The following is a 13,832-nucleotide window of genomic DNA, read 5'->3' on the forward strand; positions in this document are numbered from 1 at the left end:
TCTGTCTGTCTGTCCCCACAGAGCTGTGCTTTTTGCCTCCATGCTGATGCGCAAGACAATGGCGACCCGTGTCAGAGTCACAATCCTCTTTGCAACCGAGACGGGAAGATCAGAAGCGCTGGCCCAGGACCTGGGGGCCTTGTTCAGCTGTGCCTTCAACCCCAAGGTACCCGCTCGGCTGGAGGGCACATCCCTGGTTGGGTGGGCCTGGGTAGAACAGCGAGGCGATGATGCATTGCTCCTGACATTGCCTGCAGGCAAAGGTGTTACCTGCTTGTTGCATTTTTGTGGAAAATACATCCACACACACAGAATTTAAAGTAGCCGCGGAAGTGATGACAAGTGTGTCAATTTTGGAGATAGAACCTCCAGGGCTCACCGATGTGTTAGCTGCAGGGCTTGAGGGGGAAGGAGAACTGAGGACAATGTGTTCAAACCGGTCATTCTCCTTTGTGCCGCACCTGCGCAGGGCACCCAGGGAGACAGAAATGACTAAGGGGTCGCCCAGCTGGTGGCGGGGGTGGGGTGGGGGTGTGGGAAACTCAGGGTGCCTGGGGAAGGCATGGATGGCCCAGCCTGGGGGCTGAGGGCTGATGTCCATCTTGGGTGCCATCCAGGTTCTCTGCATGGACGAGTACAGCCTGAGCAACCTGGAGCAGGAGCAGCTACTGCTGGTGGTGACCAGCACATTTGGGAATGGAGACTCCCCTGGCAACGGAGAGGTGGGTGGCCCAAGGTCCTGAAGGTCTTGGAAGATTCAGCTGGCCCTAAAGAGGACATTTGGGAGTGGGTGCTTAGGTCACTCTGGATTGCCCGGATGTTGTCATTCATTGGCCTGCCTCCTTGATAACTATCGCCATATGCGTGTGCCACCTTTCCTATGACATGCTTAATATATTTCTGTGATTTGACTTACCTCTTTTTAATTTAAAAATTCAGCTTTAAAAGAAACTTGTGTTATCTTCACAAATAGAAAACCAGCAAAAAGTAAATTCAATGGAAACCAAATGAAGTTATTGAATTTTAGCTTGATCCTGTCGCCTAAGTAAGGCCTGCTTTATCGTTGTGTTATATAGAGCAATAGGAAAGTATTAGGTGTTAAGGCTCTGTTAGCACTAATTTGAGACTGTCTCTCTAGTGCATAGAAGGATGAAAAGGGAATAACTAAAAAGCAAAGTACAGAAAAAGCAGCAGTTTCTCAGAATGTGATTTGACGCTGTTTCTGCTGGGTCACTTATCACCTAAAATAATCTTGGGTTCCTGGAAAATCAGGATTATTTTCAAGAATATGGGACCAATTGTTGTTGTTCCTAGCAGGTCTCATGCCCTGTTAGGAGACCCTTTGGAGATGCCCTGCTGTGTGGCAGGCCCCCCTCTGCCAGGGTTGGATGGGTTGGGGGCTGGGCTGGCCCACATGAGCTGCTAATATTCAGCTGGGTTGTGAGAGTCAAGCTGACCTTGTCAACTGACAAACTGAGCCCTGACCAGGTGGTCCCACACATAAACCAAATTCCATGTGGATCCAGAATCTTCTCCTGCCAGACGTGGCCAGGTTTTAAATGGGCCACCAAGAAGAACAGAACAAGCAGTGCTTTTATTGGTCCTGGCCTGAGAAACTCTGTGGTTCCTCTTTCTAGACACTAAAGAGATCCCTCTTCCTGCTGAAAGAGCTCACCAACAAATTCAGGTAAGGCCTTTCCCATTCCCACTTGTCCGAGCCTTGTCCTGTGGGCCCAGATCTGGGTTCCGGGATGGAACTGGGTGTGATAAGGGGATCTTCTCTCAGATGTTCAGGCACAGAGAGAGCCTGGGTCTGAGATTTGTCTTCCAAGTGTGTTGAGGGTCAAGCCACGGAAACCAAGCCCCTCTCACGGGTCTGCAGGCCAAGCATGGGGTTGGTCATGGGAGTTGGTGACAAGGGCCAGGGGCCAGGGAGAACCAGAAGGGGACATGCCCCAGCTGGAATGGGAGTCAGGCTGGCCTTGCAGGCTGTTGGGGCTGGGTGCCGATGTTTGCAGAGGACATGAGTGTCCACGTGTGTACCCTCCTTGGACAGGTACGCTGTGTTTGGCCTCGGCTCCAGCATGTACCCTCAGTTCTGCGCCTTTGCTCATGACATCGACCAGAAGTTGTCCCAGCTGGGGGCTTCTCAGCTTGCCCCAACAGGGGAAGGGGATGAACTCAGTGGGCAGGAGGACACCTTCCGCAGCTGGGCTGTGCAAACCTTCAAGGTCAGTTCCCAGATGGAGCTGCCCCCACAGCACAGACAGGGATGCGGTTGTGCATTCATGCCCGGGATGTCTGTGCCTGGCATCATGGGTGGCATGATGTCTGCCCGGTCCTCTATGTACCATCCCAGACTTGGGCCAGGGCTGCAGGCCTGAGGGCTCTGGTGGCTGCTGTTCACCCTCAACCCAGCAGAAGAGCTCTGCTCTGCACGTTGCCTCCTGGGTGGGAGAAGGTGGTTCAGACACCTCGCTGCCCTTGGGGAGCTTCTGGTTTAAGGTTTTTACCCCACTGACTGTTTAGCTCACGCTTAACAAACTTGCCTTGTTTCAGCCTACCAGCCACAGAGAACTCAGGGACAGGGACCACACAGTTGAGTTCTTTGGATCTGTCTTAGTATCTCCGTAGGCTTAACCCCACTGATTTAGAGAACTCACCACTTAGGCAAAGAGTTTCAGTCAGTGATGGCGCTTGAGAGCACCAGCTTGAGTCAGGGCAGACTTGGTTTCAAAGCCTGGGCCTCCCCGATGTGATTCCATATCAGGAAAGTGGCAGCAATTAAACCTCCCTCACCGCGTGGGCATGAGGATAAAATGAGATAATGTTAATATCGATATTTATAATAATAGTGATAGCTACTAAGGGCCAAGCCCAGGCACCTCTGTGAGTTCTCGCAACAGCCCTATCAGAAAAGTGTGCTTAAGAGTTACCCGAAGCACTCAGCTCAGCATTTGGCCCATGTTAAGGGCCTAAACAATGAGAGCCCCGTGGTGGTGATGATGACCGTGAACACCAGTCTGCTGTCTCCTTCCAGGCAGCCTGTGAGACATTTGATGTCCGAGGCAAACACCACATTCAGATCCCCAAGCTCTATACCTCCAAGGTGACCTGGGACCCGCACCACTACAGGCTCGTGCAGGACTCACAGCCTTTCGATCTCAACAAAGGTACCCGCTTCTCTGCACCACACAGGGCTTGTTTGTGCTTCCTGCCTGGGATGGGATCTCTGAGCTCTGAGCCTGTGATCAAGGACACCACCAGGTCCCTCTGAACAGAGATCACTGGCCTGGGGCTGCCAGGCATCTCTCGTTGCATCCAGGAGCCTATTAGGTTGTGAGACTCAAGGCTCTGAGGGAGGCTGTTTGGGAGGAAATCCTGGGAGGGTGGTGGAGGGAGAAGGGCACCGGCGTCAGCTGAGGGCTGACTGTGTGTCAGACACTGCACTGGGCCCTTTGCGCACATGGGCTAAGTAAGCCCTGACACTCATCTTCGAGAAAGACACAGAGGAGAAACTGAGCTTCCAGGAGGCGAGGCACATTGCTATGCTCCCACTGGAAGCTACGCCTTGTCCCGTGACCACCGTGGTCCTGCAGGTTCTGCGTGTTTAAGATAGCCCCGACTGCAACTGCTGTCCTGTAGATACCAAGCCACGGAGATGTCCTGGGACTTCCCATATATTTAAATTGAACTTCTGATCACCTAGCAGTATCACGGCCACCTTCTGAAGGACCAAGGGTCTTTATTTGTGATTCAGAAATAGTGGGAAAAAGGAAGGGAAAGAAAACCCTAGGAGCCACCCCAGCAGGACATTCCAAGGGTAGTGTCCAGGGGTGATCGACTCAGACATGTGGGGCTCTCCTACCAGTGCTCCAGAGCCACTCTGCCATTGCACTGTCCCTCTGTCCTCTCGCCAGCCCTCAGCAGCATGCACTCCAAGAGCGTCTTCACTGTGAAGCTCAAATCGCGGCGGAATCTGCAGAGCCCAAAATCCAGGTAAGGGGTGCATGGGGCTTCTCGGGTGATGTTCCAGAGATTTTATTTTAATGAATGAAAGACCAGAGCAAGTCAGTCTTTGCGTGGGTAGGAGAGAAGTGTCCGCCGGCCTTGGCAGCATTGCCATTGATAGGACCAGGTCATCAGGTAACCTGTGGCTACCTGGGCCTTTATGTCTGGTCTCAATTAAGCACAGGCCAGTTTTCCAGCTTGGGAACTAGGCACCTGCTTACTTCCCCCACTTCCTCACTGAACTCTTTCACTGAAAGGAGAGGGCAAGAGAGACTAAAGCCATTGGACTGTCCTGTAACGTTTGGCAGGGAAGGAAATTTCCCAGCCAGGTTAAACAAGTGTTGTGGTTTATCTGTAGGTTTTGTTTATCTTTGCTGTCCTCCCCCATTCATCAGGAAAACTGGTCTTTGTTCCGATAAAAACAGGATTTGTGCTGGAGACAAGGAAGCTCCGAGTGAGGTGCTTTCCCTAGGCAGTCTGTGGCCAAGCCCCCAGGAGCTTGGAGGGCTGTGGCCCATCTTCTCCCTAGGGTTAAGCTGCAGGATCTGGTTAGCCCTGGCCCTCTTGAGTGCCCCACCTAGGGGGTGTGCCTTGTCCCAAGCTCAGTCTGGTCACCCAGGCTCAGGGAACCAGGGAGGAAAATGAAAGAAGGGCACATTTCCTGGGGAAACCGACCCACCCATCAGGAAGCTCTGGAGGAAGTCCTGGTGACATCACTAGAGGCTTCTTTTTCCCTTCTCCAGCCGCGCCACCCTCCTGGTGGAACTCTCCTGTGAGGACAGGCTGAACTACCTGCCAGGAGAGCACCTCGGGGTCTTCCCAGCCAACCAGCTGGCCCTGGTCCAAGGCATCTTGGAGCGAGTGGTGGACGGCCCTGCACCCCACCAAACCGTGTGCCTGGAGGCCCTCGATGAGAGCGGTGAGCCCTGTGCAAGGGATCAGAGGCACCCCACATCCTTCCGCCACCCCCACCCTGCTGAGGGGCTGGGCCTGGGCCTGCCCTGTGACAACTACCCCTGCCCTTCCTGCTGGCCGAAGCTTGTGTTAAAGCAGCCTTGAATACAGCTCCAGCCCATGGGAGTAGCTCCCTGGCCTTGGCTTCCTCGGCGGGCATGACACATCCAGAGAATGTACTCCCTGAACACAGTGGCCAGAAAGACTACAGGTCAGAGAAGCAAAGTCTGGCAGTGTCCTCCACTGTCCAGGAGAAAGCGGGAGAGCCTGAAACTTGGGAATAAAGGGACAGAGATGCCCTTGTGACTGTAGGACACAGACATAGTTCATCAGGCCTCTGGTACAGATGAAATAATAATATTTTTACCTTTTATTGAGCACCTGTGTACCAGGCATGGTACCAACAATTTTACATGTATTATTTCATTCAGTACTTGACCAAACCCAGCAAGATAGCTTTTGTTATTGCATCCATTTTACAGGGAAGGAACCCAAAGCTCAAGGGTTCAGTCACCCAGCTAGCAAGTTGGGAGCCAGAGTCTGAGCCCGTGTCTGCTGTCTCCAGGGTCCATGCTGTGTCTGCCCTGCATACTGCCTCGTGGGATTCTCTGAGACTTGCCACTTCTCTTTGGGCTGATCTTCTGTTCACCCAGCACCTCTTGGCATAGCACCCTAGGGACTGCCATCATGGGCTTGTCTCTAAATGAATAACTGGCCTCTGGGTTGTATATTAGTCTTTGGTGGATTTAGTCATTGTGAGTCTATGGTTCGCCTGTGGGTGTCTTGCTAAAGTCCAGGTCTGAGCCAGAGAGGGACATGGTTAGCTGGTCAGGATTGTGTCAACCTAGGTGCCCATTGGAGGGCTGATGGTCAGCCTTCCCTGGCAGCCCTGTCTCTGGGCACCACCTTCCTCTTGCCTTTTGCTCATCCTGGAGCCAGAACTTCAGTATCTTCTCTCTCCTGCAACTGGAGGATAGAGGGTTTCTGCCCCAGGGACCTTGTCACCCTCTGAGAAGCCCAAATGGGGCCTTTTCCCCATCCTGACACCTTCCTTCCCTATCCAGGCAGCTATTGGGTGAGGGACAAGAGGCTGCCCCCCTGTTCACTCAGCCAGGCCCTCACCTACTTCCTGGATATCACCACTCCACCAACCCAGCTCCTGCTCCAAAAGCTTGTCCAGCTGGCCACAGATGAGGCCGAGAGACAGAGGCTGGAGACCCTGTGCCAGGTGAAAGCTGGGGCTGGTGGGTGAGACAAGGGTGGGTTCCAGGGTAGGGGGAGCCAGAGCCCAGAGCTGGTTGTTAACCTTCAAAGAGGATCCACCCAGTTTTCCAAAGTGAGACTTGCCAAAGGGTGGTGGGAAGTCAGGTGTCATCTGCTGTCCCATCTCTAGGACACAGTTATGTCGAGTGAATGGAAATTGTCTGTATGTCTGCAGGAGGCAACCAAAGTGCACTTCCTTGGAAATTAGCTAGAAAAGGGAGCCACTGTGTCTCATCAGTCTTTGTATTCCCAAATTCTGTAACAAACTTGGAACTTAACAAGTATTACAGGATGGATGGTATGGATGAGTGGATTAATGGACATAGCAGCAGACAGATGGTCAAATTAATAAACTAATGAGAGAATGCATTAACTCACCTGTACCTTTCTGGGTCCAGGTGTTTGTTTGCAAAAAGCACTGGACACCACTATTATCATCTTCGTTATGGGTGAGCATATTGACTCTGACCACCTCCACAACCATTATTCTGTGGCTGCACTGTACTAACCGAGCACACTTTTTTCACTTAATTCTCACAACATCCCCATGGGGTAGGCTATATTATCTTCATTTCACAAATGTTAAGTAGTTGGGACAAGATTCCACAGCTAGTAAGGGCATCTAGCCAAGATTTGAACCCAGATCTGGTTGGTTCCTAAGCCTTGCTGCAAATCAGATCATAATAAAGATTTGACCCCTGCCCATGAGTTGCTGACAGCGGAATTCTAGGTAGACCAGTTAGATAAATGCTACTCACTGAACTGAGTTCCTTCAGAACAGGGACTATTTCCTCTCCAGCATGGTAGTCTCAGCACCCTGGACAGCGCCTGGTCCAAGGAAGTGTTTGAGTGAGTGAGTGAATGAATAAGTACTACTGTGACAGTTTCTTTCCCCGGAGTGGGGCAGGTGCCCTGAGTCCCTCACACTGCTCTTGACTTTCAGCCCTCAGAGTACAACAAGTGGAAGTTCACCAATAGCCCCACGTTCCTGGAGGTGCTGGAGGAATTCCCCTCCCTGCGGGTATCTGCTGGCTTCCTGCTCTCCCAGCTCCCCGTTCTGAAACCCCGGTACTACTCCATCAGCTCCTCCCAGGACGACACACCCATGGAGGTCCACCTCACCGTGGCCGTGGTCACGTACCGCACCCGAGGTGAGGCTGGGGCAGGGGCTCGGGAGCAGTCCACCTCTGCTACTTATTGGGCAGCTGTTCAACACCTCTGAGCCTTCGTCTCCTCCTCAGTTAAATGGGTGGAAACACCCACCTCCCAGAGTTGTTAATAATAATAGGAGGTGCGTAGGAGAGAGAACTACAAACAGGCACTAAGCTAACCCCTTTCCATGTGTATTATTGGTAACCATGTGAGATAGGTTCTGTGACACTTTAAAACTGAGAAGTTAAGCCACTTGTTCAAAGTCATACTGTTAGTAAGTGGAGAGCTGAGATTCAAACCCAGGCAGTCTCACTGCCCAGACCAAGTTCTCAACCACTCTACTGTCCTGCTATGGTTGGGACAATTTAATGAAAATTAAAATAATTTAATTTTAAAATTTAAATAATAATAAAAATAATTTAATTTTAAAATTAAACAATTTATTGAAAATGAAAATAATGGAAAGCACCCAGCACGTAGTGGGAGCTCAGTGATTCCTGGTCTTCCTGATGGTCCAGCCTGAATAGAGGGGTGATTCTGCACAGGGTGCTCGTCCATCCAGCTCCTTCAGTGGGGTTTGGCTTCGCACCTCTCCCTACTCGGCACCATGCTGGGTGTGCAACTACAGCAGACACAGCCTCTGCCCTCGTGCAGCAGCCAGCGGGGCCATGCAGAGAGAGGCGTAGAAATAATTGGATGATTATCATTATGTAGGTGCCGAGAGGGAAAGTGCGGGGTGCTATGAGGGCAGCAAATGGGGGTTGAGGCTACCACAGACTGGGAGGCCCCAGATCTTGTGCGGTTGGCCTTGGCTCCTCCACTGCATGAACTCCACCCCTGCCTGCCCCCCATAACTGAGCATGGCCTGGGTTAGCGAAGCTGGGAGCTGGCCCACACCCCAGAGCCCTGTGTCCTCTACGAAGCACACAGTTTCTAAGAATCAGGCAGAGACTCTATATGCTCTGCTGGAGAACACCCACACAGACCAAGTCTCAGTTGTCAGACCAGGAGAGGAGAGGCAGGTGTGTCCTGTAAGAGCAAGGTTCACTCCAGAGAAAAACCAAAGGGACATCTCAAGTTGGGTGGAGGCCTCCTTTAAATGCTGGCCATTGTGAAAGAAATGTAACCTGGAGAAAGGTGGGGTTTCCACAAGCCCAGGAGGGGACATTGGGGAAAAAGGTGGCATGTTGGAGCAGGCTGGGATGCTCAGGAGGTCATGCATCCAAGGGTTCCTACCAGCAAGGGCTACACTCATGGGTACACTCAGCAGCTGCCATTCCAAGGAGTCACTTTGTGCTGCTGTTGGTGGAGCTAAGTGGGGGCTGGGAGGGTCCCTGGAGAAACTCTTGGAAGGAGCACTGGAGTAGGAGTCAGGGGACCTGAGCTGTCCACTTGATTTCACCACTGTACCGTCATTGCAGGTGGCCAAGGTCCCCTGCACCATGGTGTCTGCAGCACCTGGCTCAGCAGCCTGGAACCCCGAGACCCGGTACCCTGCTTTGTGCGGAGGTAAGCACCCCCTCCACTCTGTCTTCTGTGGGACCAATAACCCCTGGGAGTTCTGGGATGAAAGGGATGGATTTGGGGTGTAGGTGCCACTCTGGGCCATAAAGAAGGCTTTGGGGTCACACTGGGCCCTCTCCTTTCTATCCCCTGCTGCAGAGTGTGGCTGAGTCTCTAGCAGGGATAGTGGTGACAGGGGTGGTGGTGGAGCCCAGCATGCAATGAGGTCATCCCTTTTTCAAAAGGACCTCAGGGGAGGTGATGGGGTGCCTGGAAAGGTATTGGAGCAGCCTGCAGGACTTGGGAAGTCAACTTGGAGCTTGTAGTCTCCTCTACCACCCAGCACTACCACCCACCACACACCCAGCTGCCCAGCCCCTGTCCTGCATGTGCCTCTGGCTCAGGGTGTCTGAGGGCTGGGCCTCTCTCCTGTCCCCCTTCAGTGCCAGTGGCTTCCAGCTCCCTGAGGACCCCTCCGATCCTTGCATCCTCATTGGGCCTGGCACAGGCATTGCCCCCTTCCGCAGTTTCTGGCAGCAGCGGCTCCATGACTCCAAGCACAAAGGTACAGCGTGCGGGTTCCTAGGTGGGAAGGGTGCACAGGTGGTCAGCACCTGCCTGGAAGTAGAACTGGAGCCAAGGGAGGGTTTGTGCAACCACCCCACAAATGTTTCCCGGCCTGTTTCTCAAGGGAAACCTCCCACATTTGTGGCCTCTGTGGGGTTAGAGTTGTGTCTCCCTCTACCTCCCACATGGGAGCCAGGGCTCCTTCTCGGGGCAGTGGATTAATGGGAAAGTCCCTGCTTTTGACCTCTGATGGGCTGCATGGAATCCTGTATCTGCACTTTCAGTTGTGTGACGACAGATGAGCTATCTGAATGCCCTGGGCCTCAGTTTCTTCATCTGTCAAGGGGATGATGCTAGATAGGGTACTTTGGAAGTGAAATGAGAATTCAATGGCCCGCCCTCTGGTGGCCATCACAGTAACTGCCCCCTGCTGGGTCCTGCAGGGCTTCAGGGTGGCCGCATGACGCTGGTGTTTGGATGCCGCCGCCCAGACGAGGACCACCTCTATCAGGAGGAGATGCTAGAGATGGCCCAGCAGGGGGTGCTGCATGAGATGCACACAGCCTATTCTCGCCTGCCCGGCCAGCCCAAGGTAAGTGCAGCCTCACAGTAGGTGGAGCATTAAAAGCTTGTGCTCTGGCTCCCCACAAGCCTCTCACCTCTCTGAGCCTTTATCTCCCCCAACTCTAAAATGGGGGTAATTATGCAACCATCAGAGTGATGCTATGAAGATCATTATGTCCTCTCTTCCAGGGGAAGAGACAGGCTTGGAGAGGTTTGGGACCAACTTAGGGTTACACTGCTGGTTAATCCCCAGAGCCCAGCCTGCTGAAGGTCCCCAGCAGCCTCCCTGGGATGCACAACTGTCCAGGGAGAGGTGGTCTGTGCCAGCTTTCTGCTCAAGCCCAGCAAGGCTGGAGGGTGGCCAGTGCTCCCACCACGGCCCTCAGATGGGCTGTGCTGCCCCTAGGGGCAGTTTGCGCCATGAGCCTGGGGTGTCAGAATAGATTCTCAGCCCTCACAAACTTGTCCCATCAGGGTTCCTCTGGGACCCAGTGCTCTGTTCTCAGTGCTGGAGCCACCAGGCATCTGGTATGGAACAAGAGCAGTAAGTCCCCAACTGACTCCTGGGCCTTCTGTATAACTGGGGAGTCCAGCGATCTGTACCCCTGCCCTGAATTACAGCAGGGATCTGATGAGCAGTCTGCCTTGACAGGCTCCCTTTTCCAGGGTATAGGCAGGTGGGCCTCAGAGCCGTGGGTGGGGAACCTGGCTTGATTGATGCCTCTTTGAAATATGATAAATTGAGAGAAAATCTAGGAGCCCCGCTAGTTGGTCAGCTCCTTAAGGACGGGATATTCATCTCTTTGGTACCAGTCCCCAGCCTGGGCTTGGGCTGGGCAGGGTGTCAGTGCACCTCCTTATTCTGGACCTGGTCCCTGTGCCAGGTCCTGGCTAGGAGGGTGCTCACCCTGCAGCCCTTAATGCCCTCTCCCTGCCTCCCTGTGGCCAGCAGGCCTGACCACAAGCCTCGCTGCCAGCAGCAGGGGACTGGAACCACCATCTCCTCTGGTTTCAGGTCTATGTTCAAGACATCCTGCAGCAGCAGCTGGCCAGCGAGGTGCTGCGAGTGCTCCACGAGGAGCCAGGCCACATCTATGTTTGTGGGGATGTGCGCATGGCCCGGGACGTGGCCCACACCCTAAAGCGGCTGGTGGCTGCCAAGCTGAGCCTGAGCGAGGAGCAGACTGAGGACTACTTCTTCCAGCTCAAGGTATGGTAGCTGGTGTGGGGGCTGGGGAGCCACAGGAGCCAGGACTGTGGGGGGCGGGGGGAGTAGAGAACCAGGGAGTTGGGCCCAGAACAGTCCTCGGCCCCCAAAGAATCCTGGAAGTGGCAGGAGGTCAGAGCTGGCTGGGCTGTGAGAAGGCCTAACTCTACATCCTGGTCTGGTTGCCAGCTAGCTTTGAGAAGTCAGGTCAATGTGCTCTATTTTCCATCTGTGGAATGGGAGCAGCAGAGTCCCCTTGTCCTCTCCTCAAAGCCCCCTTTCAGAAAGTATCTGTGTAGTCAAAGCAGGGCTGTGAACACCAGGGACAGGAGGGCTGCCCCCTCTGTCAGCCTCGTGTGAACCTCATACCTGTTATTTACACCCATGTGGGTGTCAGCTCACCCTCATCCTCACCAGCAGGAAGAGCTTGCATTTTAATGATGATAATAGCAGTGACATTTGCCAAGGGCTTATGCTGGGCCGGGTGCTCACCAAGGACTTTCAGGTGGCATTTCATCCAGTCCTCCCAAGGACTTTATAAAGGGAGGCACTGCTATCACCCCCCTTTTATGGAGGGAAGGGGCCTAGAGCCTAGAGTTCAGTCTGCCTCTTATTGGCTCCAAAGCCTGTGCTTGTCACTTCTATGCTCTCCCTAAGACACATTCGTATGGCCAATGGAATATTTATTGAGTACCTACTATGTGCTGGGAATAAAGCACCGAACAAGACAGGCAAAAATCGCTACCTGGATGGAGCTTACTTTCTAGTGGGGCTGACAGAATGAAACAAGTAAATGTGTAGTGCTTCAGAGAAAAGCTAAACTGGAGAAGCACAAAGAGAGTTGGGGGGGTACAATTTTAAATAGGATGGTCAGGGAAGGTGTCACTGGAAGGTGACATTTGAGTAAAGACCTGAAGGAGGTGAGGAGGGAGGCCTGTGGATACTGAAGGAAACAGAGTTCTGGGCTGTTCTGGAGAAAGCAGCATGTGCAAAGGCCCTGGGGTGGGAGTTAGTCTGGGGAGTTTGAAGACCAGCAAGGGGATCACAGACATTTCCCAAAATGTGTTCAGTGGGACGATAGGTATTTGGCATCAAAAAGTTTCCAGAGTCAAGTAGCCTGGGACATGCTCAGGGAAACAAAGACAACACGTTGCTTTACAACAAGGCTTCTCAGAGCCTTGCACAGGCTGCTGTGATCGTGACACTTCAAGACTAGGAGAAAGTAGGCCACATCTCCCAAGGGTGTTTACTGCAGAGCTCACATTTCCCGGGGCATCCTGTGGACAAGCGCTAGGAGGGAGATGGGAACGCCAGTAAAGCTTGGGGAGATGTTGAGATCGTCCACGCCAGAACAGGCGCTGATGGGGGTTAAAGACTCTAAACCAAATTCAAGCATAGTCTAAGCATGACAGTTGGCTCTTGAACATGTGTGTGCTGGGAAGCTGGGCAACCCCAGGGGCTTGTCCCCACTGGGACTTGATACTGAGAGGCGCTGGGCCGTGGAGCTGACACGTTGGTCTCTGTTTCCCCTTAAAGAGCCAGAAGCGCTATCATGAAGATATCTTCGGTGCTGTGTTTTCCTATGAGGTGAAAAAGGCCGGGGCAGCAGAGCAGCCCAGCAGCCTGGACACCTCAGTGTTCTGATGGCCCACGTGAGAAGTTAAAGCTGCCAGCACAGAATTTAATGATGGAGACAACGCTCAATTATCTGAGGTCATAAGGCCTGGGGAGATGGAGGAAAGTGATGTCCCAACCACATTATTTTCCCCGTCCCTCCCCCACAAGCCCTTTATTGACCTACTGCCAAGTAGCATTCTGGATTGACTGGAGCCTCTTCTCTCGAGTTGGGCCCTCCCTGGTCACTTGGAGACTAAATCTGCAATGCCAGGCCTGGCAAGTGGGTCAGAGAAAGATGGAACCTTCTTCTGACTGCACTACTTTTAGTGACCACCAGGAGGCACTGTCGTGCCACTCTGTATTTACCTCCCCGTGTACAGTTATTTATGCCTCTGTATTTAAAAAAACAAACACATACCCCAGTCTGCTCCCATGGGCCACTTCCCTATATGATCCCTTAATGGAGATATTTATATAAAATGCATTTTATTTTAAACACACTGTGTGTGCGGGGGTGTTTTGTTGGGAAAGCAGCCTGAAATTATATAGAGTGCGGGGGCTGTTGGGTGCCACGGTGTGGACCAAGATCCCCCAAAAGGGACATACCAGCCAGGCCATGGCTTCTCTGAAATGGCTGCCTGGGACACAGGGGCAGCAGGTAGAGTTTTGTGCTTGTCTGAAGGCCTGTGGTGGGGGCGGGGGCACAGGCTTGCCTGTGGGGCTAGAGCTGTGCCTCGCACAGGAGCGTGGCAAGGGTTGGGACCCTGCATGGGAGGCTAATTCTATAGTGAAGGCCTTGACCACAGCCCTGTCTTAGAAAGTCTTTTGCTCTGGGGCTACCTGCTTCGTGAGGGTTTGGCTGGTAATCTGAGAAAAGCAGGCGAGGTCTGCCATGCATGGAGGACTTGGCAGTGAGCGGGGGGCACACACCCTTGCCCAGAGACTGTGGACATTTTCTGGGTTTGCAGCCAGCCAGGGAAGCTTTCCTAAGAGA

General features: G+C 53.1%; 1 protein-coding gene across 1 annotated transcript in view; it reads left to right on the forward strand.

Moving 5' to 3' along the window:
- Nucleotides 1-13,333, forward strand: part of NOS2 (nitric oxide synthase 2, inducible) — a 37,316-nt gene extending 23,983 nt beyond the window's left edge. Inside the window, 17 exon segments of the mRNA XM_008589145.1 lie at nt 22-166; nt 618-722; nt 1,638-1,687; nt 2,057-2,231; nt 3,041-3,173; nt 3,921-3,999; nt 4,755-4,930; nt 6,030-6,193; nt 7,172-7,379; nt 8,802-8,889; nt 9,327-9,448; nt 9,894-10,042; nt 11,030-11,224; nt 12,758-12,856; nt 13,052-13,093; nt 13,095-13,253; nt 13,256-13,333. Of these exon segments, the coding sequence (XP_008587367.1) occupies nt 22-166; nt 618-722; nt 1,638-1,687; nt 2,057-2,231; nt 3,041-3,173; nt 3,921-3,999; nt 4,755-4,930; nt 6,030-6,193; nt 7,172-7,379; nt 8,802-8,889; nt 9,327-9,448; nt 9,894-10,042; nt 11,030-11,224; nt 12,758-12,856; nt 13,052-13,093; nt 13,095-13,253; nt 13,256-13,333 (2,167 nt within the window).
- Nucleotides 13,334-13,832: the final 499 nt, after the last annotated feature.

Source organism: Galeopterus variegatus, unplaced genomic scaffold, assembly GCF_000696425.1.
Source record: "Galeopterus variegatus unplaced genomic scaffold, G_variegatus-3.0.2 Scaffold134, whole genome shotgun sequence".
NCBI lineage: Eukaryota > Metazoa > Chordata > Mammalia > Dermoptera > Cynocephalidae > Galeopterus > Galeopterus variegatus.